Source organism: Coccinella septempunctata, chromosome 2, assembly GCF_907165205.1.
Source record: "Coccinella septempunctata chromosome 2, icCocSept1.1, whole genome shotgun sequence".
Classification (NCBI taxonomy): Eukaryota; Metazoa; Arthropoda; class Insecta; order Coleoptera; family Coccinellidae; genus Coccinella; species Coccinella septempunctata.
Genome location: NC_058190.1, coordinates 47,366,831 through 47,389,580, shown reverse-complemented (window position 1 = coordinate 47,389,580; position 22,750 = coordinate 47,366,831). Strand labels below are relative to the sequence as shown.

Below are 22,750 nucleotides of genomic sequence, written 5' to 3'. Positions count from 1 at the left end.
GAGTGTTAAATCGAGAAGATTACTGATTAAATTCCATATGCATATGCCGAATCCCATTCTATAAATCACTTTCAAATAATTACCAAACCTAATAATGCGAATAACTGTTTATATTCACGTCGAGTTTTTTATGATAGGTACTATTTATTTGAATACTGTTACATGAAGATTTTTACACTTCATCGTCATCCGCTGTTTTTGAAGGTTGACGAACCCTCATAAAAATTGAAATCACTATTCACTATGAGCCAGAGGAAGACGAACACATTGTAGGCTCTATTGATGATGTTCTTCAAAAACCTCGTCCAACTTAGGTGAAATATCCAACTTCACATAGAAAATTATCTCAAGAGATACAATTACTTTTTCTTTTTCGTCCTCTCTTCTCAGACATCAATTCGGCATCACGGGCATTCTGGAAGCTGAAGGACAGAGTGTTTCAAAATCACGACCTCAATCTGAAGACCAAGACAGCTGTTTACAAAGCAGTGGTCCTCCCAACGCTTCTTTACGGAAGCGAAAGCTGGACGCCCTACAGGCGACATATTAAACAGCTTGAACAAACGCAACAACGTCATCTAAGACAAATAATGCACATCAGATGGTTCAAATGCAGAAGTCTCGCAGCGCGCGAGTTGTTTAACAATTGAGACTCAAGTAACGAGGGCCCGACTCAGATGGAGCGGCCACATCCTGAGGATGCAAGACACAAGACAAAATAGCTGTGTATGGCGAATTCACAGAGGGAGTTCGGAAACCAGGAGGCCAGTATAAGCAGTTTAAGGATATACTGCATCAATCCCTAAAATCAGTTTATGCCAATCATAACTGGGAACAACAAGCGTTAGACAGATCACAGTGGAGTCTTTAATCCACAGTTATAATGGAAACTAGAAAAGAATACAGCGGCTGTCAGATCTGGTTGGTGACTATCCATGCCCAGAGTGTGGAAGGATCTGTAGGTCACGGTTGGGTCTCTTCAGTCACAGGAGGGCACGCAGTCGCAAATAGCCCTAAGAAATTATAAGTTTGATCGCACCGATAGTCTTGTTTTTGAGTCTTTTTGTAGATTTATTCTCGATAACGGGATACAGCAATGAATGAATGAATCTCAGACAATGTGCAGTGATTTGCTGGGATAGAGTTGAAACTAAAAACTTATCAAGAATGAGTTTAACTAAATTTTCTAATTCCTGATCTGTCAGATAAACATATTAGTCGATACTTTAAATCAACCCGTGAATTGGCAGTAACAAGTTACATCTCTTCTGACTTGAACAGGTATACCAGACTATATTCAGTCCATTCAATTGTAATTTTTCAAAAAAAAAACTTAGATTACCTACCTGTTTGATTACCCTGTTTGGGTGCAGCTACTTCTACGGTAACAAAGAACGTCTGTACTTCTTCACATTTTTCTCGTTTTAATGAGTTGAAGACTGATATATTCCCGATTGATCACAACGAGTAAAAAGGGATAGTTTATTGCACGCGGAAGACTTCTTCGGATACCCGAGAAGGCCATCAACAAATTTGAGCAAAAATGCAGGGGAATGACTTGCGTTGTTCCTAGTGATCAACGTCAGCTCCATACTTCCATCTTAAATGTCGGTTGAATCAGGATCCCGTTTCGAAAAAAAAACTTGTGACGTGCGTGCCGTTTCTTCTCAAAGTGGGCTGAGCTTTCGGGAGAAACAATTGTCGAAAGCTGGACATATTCGATCCTGGTTGGTTCTATGGTTATAGAGAATTATATCAAATGGAGCTCATGCACATATTCCAGAAGGGGTGCAAATTTGACTCCATGTTTCTTCACAAAGAATAACTTCTGGCATTTTTGTCCTGAGTAAACCCTCTGTATAGTTTGATCGACTCAACGGTGGCGCTCGAGATGCAAGAATTCGCTCTTAATCAATCTAAATTATGATCGCTTCAATACAATTATGAAATACCGGCCAAACATCTACCGAGATGACCGTTCGCTAAGTTTATTTCTGAACCCCGTCCTTGGTTCGGATATCATATTTGAATATTGTGGTCAGTCCACATCTCCAGATGACGAAATCTGACACGAATTCGAATTTATTGCTTATCCACCTAGAAATTGTAACACGCCGTTGTCGTTATTAATTCATGAAATTAAATCTAATAAGATAGATCAATTGTATGTGAGTGGAGCCATAATTTGCCGGCGAATACGTCGTCTGGCGCTCGTGATTGTAATTTTCAATAATGGAATTGTTTGCTACAAGGATACTAATCCGCTAAATTGAACAGCGACTCCTTTGTGCAGTTTACTACACATCATTTCGTCTGACAAGTCAGTCTCCATTTCCTCAACATCAAGAGACAAGAGCGTCAGTGTTCAGCAAAGACCTCAACATAAGTGACCAATAAAACAGAACACCCAATTGTAATTACTTTATTTCAACCAAAGGTTATCCCAGCTTGGGGACCGGTGAAACAGCAAAAACGAACAAAAATCAAAATTGCCAAAGTTTCGAATCTTAATTGATACTACAAAAATATAAGAATTAGTTACACCTGTAGGAACAGGAAACAAAACCTAAACAAGTTCAGCAAATCATTTGTATGAAAGAAATTCAACATGAAGTATTCTTGACAATAAAATTGTCACAATTTAAGGAATAAAAAACTCACTAAGCCTGATGAAAGATGCCCAAGAAGTCAAAGCAATAAAAGAGTTAAGTTTATTTAATAGTTGCCAACAATATAGTCTCTAATTTCAGATAAGTTTGTGCAATCCTTTGTCATTAAACCAACATTCATTTCATTCATTTCTTTAATTCTTTTTCTCAATTCCAATATAAGACTCACCTCTTTATTAGTAGGTATCGTAGATTCCTTCACTAAATTTCATCTTAGATCCAGTCAGATCCCAAATCAGTCTATGCAGTTATTCAAAGGCATTTCCTGGGCATGGGAGAGACTACTCATACTAGTCCAGTTCACACTGATAACAAAAACTTTTCTATCGAATTTTTTGGGATCAATATCAGTTAGGTATGAGTTCTTCCTGTAAACGCACTTTTTAAACAACGTAGATTCAAGTACTGGTAAAAGCGAAATGAAGAAGAAAGATAACATATGTAACATACTTCAAAACAACTGGACCACATGGAATTTGAAAAACCAACTGATTAGTTTACCAGAGTCATTCATCTGTGATTATTTCAAACTGGAAACAACAATTCCGAAGAATTTTTGTTCCAATAATGCAAACTAGTCATGAACAGGCGTAAGAAATCCCATAGAGGTCGAAACATCATCATCATTGTCCCTCGTTAGGACAGTGTAGCGCTGAATATTCCGAGCGGAGGATAGAGTCTTAAAATTCAGCCAAATTGAAATTCACTCTAATTCTCTTGCCCACAGCTCACATAAGAAATCAGTGAAGTATTCCTCCTCGTTTCTGTCGAAGAAAAAACTGACCAGTCAATAATTATTTCACTACGCGGAAGCTTTTTGAGATGGTGGTCATAACCGTCTACATCGATGTCCAAATTCTTCCCAAAACGGACCAATTAAACTGCATTCTTATACTTAATATGCCTTGAATGCTGCAAGCCGTGTAATAAAACTTGCATCTAGAGCTCTCGGGTATCGCAAGAGAAATTCCTCACAATGCGAGCATTGTTTTGTACGGCTGAGTTTTGTGAACTAATGAGCGATGTTTGCCCATCTTGATTATACGGTATCTCATCGACGATATCAGGCTCTGTTCATCCCAATGGTAGATGGTCATTTGACGCGTTATTAAAGTTCAGATGTGGTCGTTAATTTTTAACGTATAGATACAGGATATACATTCCATTGAAATTATGAGACTTTAATATGTTCAGAATAAAGTGAAATAATTGACGATGAAAAATTTGTAGTAAGATTTATTGGGAAATTCCCATCAAATGTGTTATTATATTCAATTTTTCGATTGGCATTTGCCTGCCGTCTTCAAGATATAGCTAGCAGACACTCCATCGCTACCGTAGGGGTAGATCTATGAAGGGTAGAGATCTCTACCCTCCAAAGGTAGATCTCAGAGCTCAGTTCACTTGATAGCCCTGATTTCTGCGAGTTTCATTGAAATTGATTAAGTAGGATATAAGGACTGTACAGGGTGAGTATTTGACTCGTACAAATATTTCAACAGTAGATTCTTGAGGTCAAAAGAAACACTTTTTTCCTATACTTTTTATCCGATTCAGCCCAGATAAAAAGATATAGCCATTTTAAGTTTTCAAAATGAGCTGTGCCACCTCTGGAAAAACTACACAGCTGTAGATCTTTCAAACAGTGTTGTATTCAGCCAGTTTTTCAAATTTCACAGATAAACTTTTTAATTTTTGAACATCAAATTACTCGAAAACGGCAAATTATACGAGAAAATATAAAGAATACTTTTATTTTACAAAACGTTCAAATATTCATCAGATAGCGTCCAACTTACTTTCATAGTTGGGTTCTTTGAATTTTTGGTATTTCCATAGTACGTAATGGTCATAATGAAAAAACTGGAGGACGTGGGTGATACCTTTTGTTCGAAAAAGATTAATCAAATGAATGAAAAACTATATTGCCAAATTTCATTTTCGATAAAACCGTTTGTGAGATAGAAACTAAAAATGAATTTTTTTATGGTTTTCAACAGCCTGTATCTTTAAAACCGAGCCGATTCGGAAAAAATGGTAAAGGATAAAACTGTTTCTTTTGACCTCAAGAATCTACTGTTAAAATATCAGTACGAGTCAAAGACTCACCCTGTAGATACATTTTGTGACAGTTACAAACGTCTGAGCTCTATTTATATTTTAATATTCGAAAAATTGAAAATTCCCAATTAAAAAACAGCCTTCGACGGTGTTCGAAACGATGCCTCCGAAGAAAACAAATTTCACAAGCGTTCTTGAAACAATAGAAAAAAATGCGGTCCGATTTTAGTTACCCACTGCAAGGAGTTACTCGATACAGCATCACCTCTGGCGATCGAGTTTGTTATTAAATACGTACTGGTATAATGAACGGCCTTCGAAGGACGTTTTGGGTTGCGTTTACCTCTAACTGCTTTCAAAATATCGCATTCCACTGGCGAAAATGCCGCTCCGTACCTTGGTAGCCGGCTTTAATGGGTTAATCCAAAAAGAGTGGGTTGAACGAAATTGTTCGAAGATTCGATCTTTAATTTGGTTCAATGCGTGACCGGTGGTTGAGGTAGTTGGTTTCCAACCGAAAGTTGGTGGGTTCGAGTCTCCGAAAGCCTAAAAAATTTTAATGATTATGGTCATTTCTATGCACAAAGAAGGATTAACTTCCTTACGTGCTGAGGGAATTTATTATATTATAATACATAAGTAATTTCCATTGAAAGCCTGCAATCATGATTTGCTCTTGTAATTTTCCACGTAAAAACATGATATTTTTTATTGCATATTGAAGTATTGATTTGCTCTTGTAATCTTCCCTGTAAATACATAATTTTTTATGTCAGTTGAAGTATTGATATAAGTGCAAATGAATCGTTCTGTCAACTGAAAAAATACGTTGAATTTTAGTGCCAATATTATTTCAATTCATACTGTTTTATTTTGAGGGTTTTTCGTCATATTTCTGTAGAATTCTAGAGATAGAAACATCGATCATTCAATTCTCTAAAGACCGCAAAAATGTTCATAGTGATGGGTACGAAAATAACACTGAAAATCATGAACTACTGAGAAATATTCAATTTGCATTCAGCTTAGCTGGAATCCTCTGGGATGACAAATAATCTTTGTTTATCAACTGACTCAGATCGTAATCCATGCTTTTGCTGAAGGCAGCATATTTCTGTGGTTTTTCTTTAGTTGAAGTTTTCGCTTCCATCATTTTCCAAGCGGACGGTATTATATCCTCCTGATATACCACTGAGCTACTGGCACGACAATATGCAGTAAAAGTAGATTTTTATTGCTTTGAAGCCTTCCACTCCAAAAAAAGACCCATGCTATCTACTAGAAAAGCTTCTTGAATAGGAAATATTTCTAATATCTATATCTTTTTATGTGCACCACCTCATCTAGATATTTTTTCTCTTATAAGTATTATTTTTGTTTCATCATACAGGGTGGGCCATCCATAACTTTCCACCCCGAATTTTGAGCTTTGGGATAGAATAACGAAAAAACGCTCAGACAGGTCGAATTTTGTTGAAAGGGGGACAAATAAGGGCGTTCAAATGAGTTTTATATCCCTTCCCCTCTAGCCGCAACCCCTAACAGCTCTCATTTTTGAATAGGGAAAAGGGGTCAAGCAGCACCTTGTTGGAAAGGCGATTCAATTTCCTGCATGAGTGCATTTTTTTTTTTCATCGCTTTATTATTATACAGAGTGACTCAGTATTCCATCAATAACTTTAACACGCCGAATTCGGATCTTTGAGATGGAAAAAACGCTAGAACTAGTCAAAAAATGTAAATTCCCTATTCAAAAATGGGAGCTGTTAGGGATTGTGGCTAGAGGGGTAGTGATATCACTCTCAATTGAACACCCTTATTTGTCCCCGTTTCAACGAAATTTGACCTGTTTGAGCGTTTTTTCGTTATTCCAACCGAAAGCTCCAAATTCGGGGCGGAAAGTTATGTATGGCCTACCCTGTATATTCCTCAGAGGAAAGCAAACCTTTATACCAATATCAAAATGTTCGATATGATATATGATATGTATCAAATCAATTTCCGAGCAAACCGCTATCAAATCCATTACTCCATACTTTATTTGAACGTTTCTGGAAGAGAGAACTCTATAGAAAACAATGAAAATGAAATCAACGAATTTCAAAACGCTTTGATAAGATCAGTTGGGCACGTATGTATTACTAAATAATTGAATTGCAAGAAGTCTCGAAGATGAGGAGATTTTTATGATAACCATATTTCGCAATCAGTTTGCCATCGGAGGTGCAGCTTACATTGAGGTGAAGAGGAGGAGTACTATTTCCAAATTTAGATTGATTTAGCTTATTATTCATACTAGTACCTACTATCTTGGGAATTTTTGTGGTACACAAATTATTGAACATATCCAATTATTACTGGTTGTTCTTATTTCAGTGACTAGAGCATACTGAATCGAATATTCGAAATAGAGTATATTATGAGTGTATAAAATGTTTTTTATCAGGGTCTACAAGCTCGAATTGGAAATTATGAAATGAAATATCGTTAGTTTGTGGAAAACTTTACTCATATCTGAGTGCAGCAACATATTGACAAGGTCTTCTTGTGGAATTCATGGAACTAATCGAATCTGACGAATCAATCATTTGATTAGCCAGTATTGTTATCTCGCAGTGATCAAGGCGTACACTCTTAGCATTTCACACAATTCTTTCGTAACGTGCATTACAGAAACGAAGAGGATAAGTCAGGGACGTTTCATGATATCCAAGGAAATATTCCCAGGTTAATAACCCATTGTCTATTAAATACACGCATGAGACGGCAAAACTATTGAGCTCGAAGTTTGATCTTATAACTCTCCTAATCATTCCTTCACTTTCCACGCATATAAAAATTGTGAAATTCGGTAACACACGACTAATATTGAACTTGAGAACCTTGAATTGGTGTTGGTATTGAAATGTTTATTATCTACGTTAATCCTAGGAATTTGAATTGGAGAATTTTGTTTATGGAAAAAATTTCTAGGTCGAGTCTGATTCGATTTGCCTACAGGCGCCAACTATGAATGAGACATGTTTTCATCGAACTTGATGAACGCATAAGAACAACCAGAGACACCAGAGTTGTAATGGTGTAGCTTGGGAATAAAAGAATTAGCTTTGAGAAGAATCAATCCACTTTTTGCCATAAAGTTGAGTCTATGATTTAAGGATTAATATCTCAAATATTATTTATTGGACTTTTTCGTTTTTTTTGTGGATCTCCATGGAAATATCCTCTACTCTGCTATTCAATTCAACAGTTTTAGCGTTGGAATCATCCAATCATCCAACTTAAAAAAAAAACAGAAAATGTAACCGATAACGGTGATATTTGAGCAGGAAACGCATTTATTATGGTTAAGCATCTAGCTCGATGGTATTATGGTAATTTATTACGATATGATTTCTTCACTTCCGCTTGGTTGGATCATGGTACTGCGTTAAAATTGATCAGACGATTGGTGGAATTAGTTGATTAACCAGCTGAATTGCGCAAGTGATTGAACAGACAATTTGTGCAGCATCTTCTATTCATTAGATTCATATCACACTGAAATACAGAATTTCATTTTCCTCTATCAAATTTGACAAAATGATCGCACAAAAATAAGTTTTTGGTAGTCTGATACGCGTTTTTTCCAAAATTTTACCACTAGAAAGATGTCCTGGAATGATCAAGCTAAATTCGACTCAGTTAACTACGCACTTTGAGTATTAAACCTTTAACTCAATGCTACGAGTATCAAATGAAAAATTTCACTTTGTTTCGGAGGTTTTTTTTTGGAATGGATGAACATCGGATGTAATATGTGGCTTCCCAGGTTTCGACAGTGTTATGCAGTCAGCTCAGTACAAAAGTTGAGTTCACCATAAATATCACGCGCAAGTAACTTTCTCGTGAAATGCTTTTCAATTCAATACCGCTTGGGCGTGGACCAGCAATGTTAAAAATGCTCTTTTGATGAATAACACGACTGGGAATTTTTGCCAACGCAAGGAGCGTCCCTAATTGAATAATAAGTGATCACTGTGGTTATCGACATAACGCACTTCGAGTGCCAGCTGTTGCTGAAAGCAAAAGTGACCGATTCCTGGTATGCGTTAAACATTGTTGCATTGAATAGGTGAAAATCAGTAACTGAAGGAAATTGTTTTGATTAGAATCGTGTTTACAAATTAGGGACTAACTTCGTATGTAAATCTGATTGAATAAACAATGAAAGTTCTGAAATACTTCATATTATACAGGGTGTCTGTAAACAAACGCGAAGGACTTAAGGAGATGATTTCCCGATGAAAATATGCAGGGGTAGTTCCCATACATTTTTTTCGAAATCTACCTCCCTTCCAAGATACAGTCTTTGGAAGGCGATGACGAGTTGACAGTTTTTAATTTTTTTTACGGGTTCTAAAAAACACTGAGTGATAAAACTATACATAATACGAAGCACTTTCATACCTACATACTTTATTTATATTTCCAGAGTTAAGGTTTTCGGAAATGTGATGTTCAATCTTTGTTAGAAATAATTGAAAACATCTTTCAATACGTCATTATTCTTCTGATGTTTATCTTGAAAGCAATTACAGTTAAGTCTTTGAATTTTATCTGACAATGGTTTCTAAGCATCAAGTGTACTGCTCCATATATTTGATATTATATCATGTTTAGCATGGTCATCATCTGTTAAAAGTTGAAGTTTATTCTCAGATGTGAAACTATCAAGTCTTGGAGGATTTGTGATCGTAAATAATTTTTTTAAGCCACTACTTGTTATTTTCGCTATATTCGTGGTGATCTATAACTAACAGGATATCTTTGTGGAACCTATGGCCCCCCAAGCACGTACACATGCTTGTACCTAGAAAGTCATTGACCAAATGACCAAGCCTACTTTGTTCATTTGTTTCTGAAAAACAAAGTTTCCAGCCTCGAATTTGTATTCACCTGAGTTCTCGAGTTTAAAACAAAAAATTCCTCTGCATGGTCGAGATACGAGCATCAAAAATGTACGAGACAAGAACACTCTATCGATGCTTTGTGCATGCGGGAAGGAACAAATCTCGAAGTCATCAAATATTCACGATAGTCGGGTATTACAAGCTATCCTTCGTCTTCTGGATGTCTAGAAACCAGAATCCTTCCTGGTGCATCTACGACCGATTTACAACGAACTCCACTTTTGTTGAGTGAAAAATAGAGGTTGGACATGCATCCAAACGTTTATAAATTTATAATCTATAATATGAAGGTTTGATTTTAGGTTTGAACTTGAGCAAATATCTCCATGTCTATAGCAGACAAGAATTCCACTGACACACATTTATCATCCTCATAATTTCTCTTTTACATATAATGATTCATCGAATCGAATAAATGTTACTTGTGTTATATAATCAAACAAAGCAAAGTTTATTTAACAATTATACGAGAAAATATTGTCATCAACACTGAAGTGCTGTAATGCTGCAATTGGAAAGTGTTGAAAATCTCTTCCGAAGACAAATAATCTCCTCCATCATGATGGTTGCCATTCCGTTTCAAGTTTTTATTATTTGTTTATATAGCTTTTCTGATGATCTTCTGTGGCTAGTATGATAATTCTATATCAAGCTGTAGCTAAATTTTTTTCAAAAGCTTTTTCATTTTTGGGAAATGAGGTTGCCTTACTTACAAAGATATTCAGTTGTTTTTTGTAGTTGTAAGTAAATTAACTCGAGATACTGCAGGCATCGAAGGCTCATTTCATTACTCTACATCCAATAAGACTTCATTTTATTAGGCAGTCATTTATCAGATGAAAGATCGGTTATTTCGATTTAATGGACCTATTACAAGTTTACGATAATATTCGAAATGTGAATGTCTCCTGATAGCTATTGGCTATAGCTTCGTAATGAGAATGAGAGGCTGTTTCTCCCTCTTTATTACATAATCGGCACTATTATCCATCCTGGAGGATATTTCCATATCTTGCAATCTCAGTAATTTTCTCCTGAAAACTTTGTGAGATACCTACAAACTGCAGAACACTGATCACTCTGTATGACATTTTGTTATTTCCTATCCTGATCGATTTGGTTTGAACAATTACTGGTAACCAAATTTTTTTCTCTGATACACTGATGTTAAAATGTGAATTCTGTCGGCGAAGAATCTGCTCTAATCAAGGTTTGATTGTTATTTACATTTCAGTCAATTTGGACACGTTTTATAACAGTAGTTATGGCCATTTAGAATGATCAAGGAAGTCTGTAAAATTGCTTGGCAATGACCCCACATTTTTCAAAGTTTTACAAATTGATTGTATCGAACCATTGTACATCTCATTCAATATTCAAAAACTTTCGTTCAAGAACACTAGCAAGCTCTTCATGAGAAAGCTTTCATTCCTTATTCAGTGTTTGTATATTATATGAAAATTTCGGGAATCATTTTCTGAGCTCCACTTGATATTGAATATTGTGCACAGACAATATTCATGTATGCGAATACTTAGTCACAATACCTCCAACCCAAGTATAGGTACGTCACGATGAACACGAAAACTTTCTCCAATATCTTTCGCCAACAAATAATAAAGGAATATTGAGATCCCAACATTATTCGCGTTAAACTTCTGTTCCCAGTTGATGATTACTGTGGAAATATTGCCTCTTCGAAAAATTGTGTTCAATAGTGTAGAAGAAGAAGACTTCGGTTGAAGGAAAGAGTCTCAACTTCTTCAATTCGAGCACGACACTTTCAATATTTTCGCAGTTCTTTGAAGGCCTTGTTATTTAGAATAACTAAGTAAAGTGGAAATAATTTGAAAAAAAGTTATGGATGGCCCACCCTGTATATCCGAAAATGTCCGAATATTCTTCATTCAAAACGAGTAGGTAAACTTATAATGATTTAATAAAGAAGAGACCTCTCCAGTATGACAAAAATGCAGCTTCTTTACCTTTACCTTGTCTACGTGACTCCATGTAGTCTAGGCTGCGACATATTACGTGAACGCAAACGTCGAACGCCTTTGCGTTCAACCAAGAAGTGTACCTGATCCTCATGGATATGTCTGCAAATGTCGAAAGCGAAATCAGGTTTTATCACTTTCTTTCGCTGCTACGGGCGTAGAAGGACCTTGACTTGAACGTATTAAAAATTATGCTTTATTTTGCCGAGCTATTTATTGCACAACGTTTGACTCCTCGAAAATGACTCCAAGTTTGAGAAGATTCATTATCGGAATGTTGACCTAGATCTTCATATCCAGCAGGAACCACGAAAGTATTACTGAATTACCACTTGAGATAAAACATAATAAGGCTACAGAGCTCTCACTTCATAATACCCCAAATAAACCACCCGCCAAAAGTTTAGAGCATGCATGCCTTTTGAAGATGCAATTTTTTTTCAATTACATAAAGTTTTAACGATTATAGAAAGTGAATTGTTGTCTGTGTGTGTAAGAAATACATCTTTTGATGATTTTCTCTGCAGTCTACAGTTTGTTTTCGAATTCTCATCATGCTAAGATGAGTTTCATCAGATGCGGATACCAACCAATCCCTAGGGATGTCACAGACTGGTCAAACACAAGATCAAGTAGTCAGTTCATTATTCAATAAACAGAGTTCAGAGGAAATCCAGCAATCCTGTGTGCTGAATCACTTTGTTACTGATAGAACCCTTGGGAATAATACGATTATGTCTGACAGAGTTTGCTACTTTTCTATGGAAATTATTCTCAGAATTTTCCATGGAACCATATGAAATACTCAGAGGATTTTTGAGTATCTTCGAAAGCAAAACATTTAGAGCACTGACGTTGCAGAATGGCGAATGCGAAATTATCAAATGATTTCCATAACTTTTAAGGGTAATTTATGTGCAAGTACAAGGATGCATCGATATCTAGTTAGCCTAGACCAGTTTCATGCATAAAAAAATATTGAGTTACCATCGCAACGAACAATAACTCATTAGAAGTGTCAGTGTGAAGTTTGATGTCAAAAAAGTAAACCACCGAAATTGTGAAAATCGAAAATTTGGAGTATCGAGCCATCATCAAGTACCTGTATATAAAAGGATTAAGAGGTAAGCAGATTTACGAAGATATGCTTAATACCCTTGGTGATCAATTTCCTACGTATGCTACAGTGAAAAATTGGACTGCAAGCTTCAAAAGAGGTGAATTTTCCATTGAAGATGATGAACCGATCGGGAAGGCCAGTTTCTGTGTCATTCCCGGAAAATATCTATGTAGTTCATGACATGATATTTTGATGAACGCGTTCATCATCATATAGTTCACGTCAATTTGGACATGCTGCAAAATGGATCCCAAAATGTTTGAATATTGGCCAAAAGCGTGCAAGGGTAGAAGCATCGTGTTCGATCTGTGCTTGATTTGAAAACGATGTAGACTTCTTAAACCGAATTGTTACTATGGATGACACTTGGGTACATTTCTACGATCCAGAAAGAAAGCAACAATCGATGGAATGGCGACACTCTGGTTCTCCAAGACCTAAGAAGTTTCGTGTCCAAAAATCGGCTGGAAAAGTTCTTGCTTCAATTTTTTGGGATTGCCATGGAGCAATCATTCTTGATTTTTTGGATAAGGGTAGAACAATAACCGGAGATTACTATTCGACATTACTGACCACTGTACGGGAAAAAATTAAAGAGAAAAGACGCGGAAAGCTATCCAAAGGTGTTTTGTTATTGCAGGACAACGCCCCTGCACACAAATCTCATGTTGCCATGCAAAAATTCTTGATTTAGGGTTTGAATAACTAGAATACTCCCCTTATTCACCAGATTTGGCTACATCCGAATATCATCTCTTTCCTCAACTGAAAAAATGTTTAAAAGGTCCTAAATTTTCTTCCAACAAGGAGGCAATAAAAGCTGTGGAGTTCTGGTTTGCAGAGCAAGAATAAACATTTTTTTTTTGAAAGGTCTAGAGACGTTGCAGGTTCACTGTAATAAATGTATCAAATTAAGAGGAGAATATGTTGAGCAATAAAATATTTTGACATTGAAATTTTGCTTGGTTCTATAGTACCTAGGCTAAGAATTTTTCAATATATACTCGTATATCTACACTTTAGGATAGTGGTTTTTACAATGAACTAAAAACTAGTTCAAATAAATCACGTTGAAAAATTCTACAAACTCGAATCGGAAAATACTACCTAGGAACTGAAGAGCATCTGTTTTATAACCAAAGTTGAAATATACTTTCGGTTACTTCCCGCTGTATAATTCATCGATAACACATCGAATGTGTGTGGAAAAATGAAATTCACGTATAGCCTACTTCTTCCAATTCTGAAGAAGATACCAGACAATACATAATATTAATTCTCTTCATTATATAACATCAATTTTATATTGGCCCCATCAAATTATCAAATCCTAATGAATTCGGTGGTTCCAAATGCGGAATAAATGAGTTGTGTTGATTCTAGCAGAAAATATAGGTCTACTGTTGCGGTTCATGGGTCAACACTGAATAAAATTGAGATGTTATATGATCGTTATAACCGAAATTACAAAATTGAATAACAAGATCATTCTTGATTCATCCCAGAACGTTAAAACTTCTTCCGTTTGTGTTTTCTTCGGATAAGCAGAACTGCGTATGTTCTCACTTTTCACGTTTTTGCAATCAGTTAGTTCATCATATAATTATGCCTTCAATATCGAAATTGAAACAGTGGGTATCTGAATAAAAAACATTATTTTAGATGGTAATTACTTAGAGCTCGGATTTTCGCCATTTATTGTTATCGATTTAATATTCATTTGAAGCTATTTTAGACTCCAAATAATATAGATTGCTTTGATTACTTTCCAGGATTTTTTATTGCTGTCTGTAACTGAAAATAACAAAACTAAAAGTTACTTCGAAGATACTTAAGTAACTATCTTCGTTTTATCCACAGATGAATTACTGTGAATGGAGATATCAAAGCTTAGCAAGCTTTGAGTTTTTCAACTTTTTCGACCGTACGTAAAATCTTCATTAACATTCTCTGAATGGAAAAACTGATCGTTTTCGATGACATCATTCACGGAATGCAAGAGCACAGAAAGCGAGTATGCATGAGATTCTACCGGAAATGAAGCAAGGAGAAAGTCATTCGCGAGATGACCAAACTTCTCATTGTGAATTACTGGTTTGGGTTTGATATTTGCGTTCCCATCTTCTTTGACCATGTTTGGGAAATGTCAGGATTTACGGGCAGTAGTATTTTCTTTGGAAAAGATGGTGAAAAACGGGTATGCTGAAAATTTTTTCTTTTTTCTTGAGGTGGTCCATATATTATAGCAATTCAGGGAGTGTATGTTTACTTCCATTCTCTTTCCTTTCATTGTCAAAGATGATTTAGGGGTACCATTTCTCCAGGATTATATTTAAGGGTTTCAGATAGGTCCCCCATGTGGCATCTTGAGATATGCTTAATACACTTGGTGATCAATGTCCTTCTTATGCGACCGTGAAAAATTGGACTGCGAGCTTCAAAAGAGGTTAATTTTCCATTGAAGATGATGACCGATCGGGAAGGCCAGTTTCTGTGTCAGTCCCCGAAAATATCGATGCAGTTCATGACATGATTTTATCAGACCGTCGAATTGGGCGAAAACGGATATCTGAAGCATACGAACTCGTTCATCATATAGTTCACGTCAATTTGGACATGAGAAAAATTGCTGCAAAATGGATCCCCAAATGTTTGAATGTAGACTGAATGCGTTCAAGGGTAGAAGCATCGCGTTCGATCTGTGCTCGATTTGAAAACGATGTAGACTTCTTAAACCGAACTGTTACTATGGATGAGACTTGGGTACATTTCTACGATCCAGAAACAAAGCAACAATCGATGGAATGGCGACACTCTGGTTCTCCAAGACCTAAGAAGTTTCGTGTCAAAAAATCTGCTGGATAATCATGATTGATTTTTCGTATAAGGGTGAAACAATAACCGGAGATTACTTTTCGACATTACTGACCACTCTACGGGAAAAAATTAAAGAGAAAAGACGCGGAAAGCTATCCAAAGCTGTTTGGTTTTGCAGGACAACGCTCCTGCACATAAATCTCATGTTGCCATGCAAAAAATTCGTGATTTAGGGTTTGAATCAAAAGAACACCCCCCTCATTCGCCAGATTTGGCTCCATCTGACCATCATCTCTTTCCTCAACTGAAAGAAAGTTTAAAAGGTCGTAAATTTTCTTCCAACGAGGAGGTAATAAAAGCTGTGGAGGTCTGGTTTGCAGAGCAAGAAGAAACATTTTTTTTAAAGGTCTAGAGACAGGTTCGCTGTAATTCATGTATCCCATTAAGAGGGGAATATGTTGAGTAATAAAATATTTTGGCATTGAAATTTTGTTTTGTTCTATAGTAGGCTTAGAATTATGATTATATGAATCTTCCATAGTTATATAAATAAATGTCACATCTATCGCAATCTACGCATATTTCGCACTGTCTTATGCTCAAAGATGCCTTCGGCCATTTCAGTCCAACTCCTAATAACACCCTCCTCCAGTGTGACCATAATGGCAGGTGTCAGATTACCTAATCCGGTATTTCCTAAATTTGAGACAATACACGCAACGCACAACGAAAAAGGAGCGACCATTGATAATTACATATCAACGAACAATGCCCACACTTTCGACAAATATTTCGATACCAATTTGCACACATGCGGACCAAATATGTACGAATAGTCTCTCTGTTTATCATCGCCGGAAATAGGCATCACTTATTACAAGAACATGACGACGGAGAAAGTAATTATGCCTGAAGTGACTCCTGCAATTCTGTGTCCGCTATATGATCACAGCATCACTCTCACTCTCGGTTGACCGTGAATCCTCCGGTCGGTGACCATCGCTTATATTATCATTATTATTACACAGGCAGACCGTAACAGCTGTTTGAATAGGATTCTTGGACGATACGTATATCCATTTGGGTTGAATCACTCATCAGCAAACTTCGAGACGGTCGATTGTTATTAGGTTTTAACGGTTGTTTATTACGTAACATCGAACTAGGATTCTGAGGTCTGAATTTTCGACAGATATTCTGTTTATTTGGATCCTGCAGTGCGAATTTCTGACTTGGAATAAATTCAGTTAATCGAAGACAGTTTTTTCTGCACTCCTTGTGATGTGAGAAAATGTTTGACAGCGTGTCCCAAATTTCATATATCATCGAAGATGTTTTTGAATGGCAATCCTAATTTTATAATTTCATAGGAAACCACTAGGAACGAAAAGGTTCAAAGGTATATACGTATACATATGCGTATCAAATATCAAATTTTTATTCCTTGCCATTAAAAAGACACTATCACTTAAATGGGCTTAAGTGTCGCTTGAAATTAAGAATCAAGGATCAAGGCCTTGTTGGTGAAATCCGACAATAAAATTTCGTATATTGGTTGCACTAAAAAAACAATTGATCAACAAGAAGCTCAATATACAAGATGATTCATTGGTAAATGGGCGTAAGCTTAGGGTAGATAGAGGACACTGTGGTTAGTCAGAATAATCTATATTCAAAGGGTTATATAAACCGTATAAAAAGAGATATACCCTTTATAATCAAGATATAGAGTGTTTTATTGATTTTGCCAATTTCTTTAGGTTTCGAACCACCATTTGTATTTTGATGATATCTGGTACGTTTTTTGACGCAAAAACTAGTTTATACTGACATTCCAACTTTCTTCTTCTTCAGGTCCGTCCTAGGAAAAACTGATAAATAAGATTGAATTGAAAAAAAACATCCGGTTCATCAAAATTCCTTTTATTTGATATGATATTCGAGAAAATGAGAAAAAACTCAAGGGAACAAGGAATTTCTCGTACTTCCACATACAATATTGATACCTACTCAATAGACCTAGTCAAATTTGAATTTCCAGGCAAACAGTAACCAAAATTTTATAAAACACCACTTTATTCGGTATTTATTAATTTTCACAATTTAATTGAATCTTCAGCCTCTTATCAGGCCCTTTTTTTGGGTCACAAACTTAAACACAAGGAATGAAACGATAACATTTATTTATTAGACATCAAACCTCTGCTTTGGTAGTATTTTTCGTTTGTGACCCAAACAATTCGATCAAATTGGTAAAAATGATAAATACCGAATGAAATTTTGATTACTGTGTTGTCTGAAAATTCAGATTTGACTAGGTTTATTGAGTATTAAAATCTAATGCGAAAGTATTAAAATTTTTAACATTTTTAAGGATTTTTGATATTCAGTGTTTTTTTTTGGTTGAATATTATTTATCAATTTTTTCTAGGCCAGACCTGAAAAAAATTCAGGTACTATGTCAGTATGAACGAGTTGTTGTGGAGAATAAAAGCACCAAGTATCATAAAAATGTATGGGGTAGTTCGAAAGTTATGGGTAGTGGAAGAAATTGACACTCTATTTACCCTTAGCTTCCGTTCATTTACCAATGAATCACCTCGTATGTATTTCTCAACTAAAATTATAATTTTCTAATGGATGTCCACTCCATATAACAAAACCATCCAGCGAATCAATTTGTAAATTCATTAGCGAGCAATCAGTGGACCTCGAAGTTAGTATGTGTTGTGACGAAATATTGAAAACGGATTAAATTGAGTACCCTCATCGTTCGCCATAGGCTTTATTGATAGGCGCTCATTATCAGAGTAGTACTCAACAAGCATCAAGTTGCACAAGAAGTTCGTCACAGTTTATGCAACTGACAACGATTGTGTTCGACATTGTAGTAGTGAGAGTAATCAGACCGCGAACAGAATGCTCTACATTTGCATTATCATTTCAGTTGACACAAAGGAATTCTTCAGATGCCTTGTCTTAAGCTACACTGAGAATATATACTCTCAAGAAGTTGTCATTTATGAATAAAGTGAACGGGAAATCGGGCCAAAGGATTATGAACAAATCAGGCATAGTCTAAGAGGGTTTAAATAGAAAAATATCTTCTGCAAGATCTCGAAAACTCCTTTTTTGACTCCGAAGATGAAGATCTTAAACTTTGACCTACTACCTGGCATTTTTTCACATACAATCTGTTTTACTGCACCTCCTGTAGTTTCAGAGATCCTCTCAGTGAAAATTTAGGACATCCTAAACACGTACATACAGTAACGAATAAATCACAATTTAATTAGTATTACGAAAGGATTAATCTCTCTGATCTTTTTTGAAACAAAATGCTCTAAAATATGTCAGTCTTTGTACTTTCAACTAATGTATTCATTACTACGTAGACTCCCACTAAGTCCAAGAAAATAATTCAGTTATGTTCATGCTTCATTAATGGACGTTAGATAACTATCTTGCATTGACATTGTTCTATATAACTGCATGTTTTTCACAATTAATTTTAAAAGGTAGAAGTACTTGAAAATTCAATGTTGGTATACAGCAATGCTTTACATAACCCGTTGAACTTTGAAAGATAGAAATTGTTTCAATGGCACTACATATTAGCATTATCGACAAATTTTTATGGAAAGCCTGATCATAATGTCACGACTTAAGGGAAAAATTACTCGGTGGGAAGTACAAATGAATACTTCTTCGTATTTGGTGGATATCAAAATATCCATTTGGCAAACCTATATAGGTTGATGAACAGTGAATCAAACACGTGGGTAAGTGAAATTCTTCCTACCGTCATAGGAGAGTCGAAGCAGGTGTGACTAAACTTACATAACATTACATGGGCAAAAATAATAATTGAACGTACAGATAGCATTCAAGTATACAGAGTGCGTAAAATAAATATCTTCGGTATTTACTATTTAAAAAAAAAAATAGTAGAACCGGTCAACTTTTCATATATGACTGAGTAGTTTGTCATGCACACCCTCTACGAGGGGTTGAGTTGTGTTTTTTTGAATGCCAACCCATTTAACTTTTTGTGCCAAAAATTGATATAGGCTGAGTATGATATTAACAAATGTTTAATAAAAAGTCCAATCAATGATCAAATCATCCCCCCTAACAGATGGTCCATCCATTTCTGGCACAAAAATGTAGGTTTGTCATTTGAAAAACCTCAACTACCCTTCACTCCTCGTAGAGGATGTATTTCAAATAAAAATTTATCTGTTCGAGCATTTATCTACAAAATAATAATAAATACGGAAGATATGAATTTTGTGCCACTTTTTAAAAACTCTCTATTTCGTTGGTTTTGTCTCAACAAGCAGAAAGTGATCAGGTTGCTAATTCTATGTGTCAGAAGTATTTGCAGGAAATTTTTCACAAGAATCTATCATATGTACCTTAGGCTATCTAAAAAAAAACTGATTGTTGCTGTTTCATCTTAATTGTAACATTTATTATGAAGGATCATGGAAACAGAAGATTGACTATCCCAAGAACAACAATGAAAGAATAATCGAGGAAATAGTGTGACACACCCATTGATTAACTACCTTATTATTCCTCCAGAAAAAACATTAATGAGTTGGAGAAAAAACAGAAAATAATAACAATATTTAGTCGAACAAGGCACAAGGGAGTTCCGATTCCTTAACTATGAATGTACAACCTTTTGTGATGCAAATGCAGTAATTGTTGATTCAAAGACACAGTCAATCATGGGAGGAAATTAATTATGCTTAAATAATTACAAAAAGCGATTATGACAAGCCTTGCTAATGTCTACTGGAAGCACTGACTGTTATTTCCTTATGATTCATAATACCATCCGAGATTTAATTAGTTTCGATCATTTCATTGGTCTGTCACAACTGAAGATCATTTTTGAAAAAATCTACTCGCTTGTTCATGCTGTCCACCAGCTCTTATGCAATGAGTTCGCAACTTATTGTTAATACGAAATCGTGTATTTAATTACTGAGTCAATATTGATCCACTTACACCGGAAGAATTCAAATGAACGGATGGCACTCATTTCATATTTAATATGCGATTATTTCAGGTTACATGATGTTTTTAATATTCTTTTGTGTGCACAGTGATATTACAGCGAATATTATTACACTGATTGCGGAGTTTTCCTCGTTTTGTAATTAAAATACAGAAAGATGGAGATATTTGTTTCACATCGAACTGGGTAGCTTTGTCTTGGTAAAATTGACTATAGTGATGCCACGAGACTTTTTTCCCTCAGACTTCTTAAAAAAATCGTTTAATCAACACAAAGAGAAGTCCGAAATTGTTGCGAAACCATTTAATTAGTACCAATGTTAAAACTGAATCACGAAAATAAGACTGAAGGCTCCTATGCCCTGATGAAGTCGTTCAAATAGTAACGAAACGTAATTTAACATGGATTTGATCAATCAACTGTTGCTGCGATAATTTTTTTTTCTTTTACAGCCCGGTGGAAGACCAGAGGCGGACTTCACCCTGGACGTCCCTAGATCGGAGCACCTTTCCAAGAAGATGAGGGAAGACAAAAAATGGCGGTTCAGATGCCGCGTCCTCACAGGATTCCTCGGTCTGGTGTTCTTCCTCCTCTCTGTGATGGCCGTTAGTCTGATGTTGACCAGGGGGAAAAGAATGTTCGGCTCTATGATGTGATATTAATTAGAAGAAAAAAATTGATGAATCAGAACCAGTCCCAACTTCGAGACTTTGAAAGTTGAGAGGGTCGAATATAATAATGTTAGGAGAAGTATGAAATATAAGATTAAGGATGACAGATTATTTTAAATAATTCAACTCAATGGTTCAGTTGAGGTTTGCTCGTATCACTTGACTCACGTGAACTTAAAATTTCAATCACTTAGGTACTATTACCAGTCCAAAATTTATCGGACCTTGTTTATACTCAATCGGGTTAGAAATGTTGAAAGAAATATAGTTATTCATATAGCGATTTACACTGGAGGAGCCTAAAGATGGTGTTCACTTGGTGCTTGTCCTTATCCAGCGGTTTTTGAACCATCAATATAGCATTTAATGGTAGGTATTAACTGAAATTTTGTTGCATATGTATTGAACAGATTTTGGTGTTGAATGTCGACACACTATACGAGATTTACTTTTACAACTTCTATATATTCTCCACAAAGTTCAGAGGGAAAATTCTAAGATACTTTTTCATCGAATTTCTCTCGGAGTATTGTATTAATACTGCTCAATTCGAGTACATTCGCGAGGATTTAAATTGAGGTACATTTGAGCTTCGACTGATATCACCATAACCTTGGATAATAAAACAGCGGTTGATTCCACAAATAAACACGAAACGTCATTCAGTAATGCACTTCAGAATTCGTACGATGGAGTACGTAACGGAAAATAGTGAAACAAAATGCAAAAACATGTTATTTGGAAAACAATTCGATCGACAGTTCGTAGTAAATCAGTTCGTGAACGAGGTTTGTGTAGAATCTGGGAGATTTCAAATGACCCTAGGACCGCAATATTCTTTTCAGTGAGTATCTTCCTCATTTTATTCGACAATTGATCAGGCTCGGAAAAACTGACCTTGCCAACAATTCATTGACAAACTCAAGGCCATTTTCGGTGTTTTTTATGGAAAAACTTACTGCATGAGATTCATTTATTGGTAATCACACGAACAGTACTAAAAAAAATTACGAATTTTTCTTTTCACCGAGAAATACCAATGTTCTGCTCTTTGTACTGGATGATTATGAAAATCTTTCGACAGAGTATGATTTCAACCGACTTTCAAAAGTCCGAGCCTCTCATTGAGGTATTGAATTTAGGCTTTTTTATTCGCAAATTAAATTTTCTTTACTTTTCAAATTTTTCTTTTGGGTTTTATTGGATACTTTCTTATCATTTTTATGTGAGTCAAGTGTTGATAACTTTTCAATGAACCAGTAATAAGGAAAAACAAACTATCGATCATGTTATTTTATATGAATGTTCAATTTTAAATCAACGCCCTGTAATAGTTTAAGATGTTTTAATTCCATGAGATTGATCAGTTCTCAACAGATGATCATGGGATTTTTGCTCATTTTTTTACGATTTCTTCCATATTTATGCCCATAG

The 22,750-nt window shown here is 35.6% G+C and overlaps 1 protein-coding gene across 2 annotated transcripts in view; it reads left to right on the top strand.

Moving 5' to 3' along the window:
- The window catches only part of LOC123308408, a 46,528-nt gene extending 24,939 nt beyond the window's left edge, over positions 1–21,589 (top strand). Inside the window, exon 4 of one of the 2 annotated variants that reach the window (XM_044891037.1) lies at positions 21,098–21,589. In XM_044891037.1, the coding sequence (XP_044746972.1) occupies positions 21,098–21,301 (204 nt within the window). In that variant the 3' untranslated portion in view covers positions 21,302–21,589. The remainder of the gene's footprint in view (positions 1–21,097) is intronic. The other variant, XM_044891036.1, reaches the window with a different exon arrangement.
- The last annotated feature ends 1,161 nt before the right edge of the window (positions 21,590–22,750 follow it).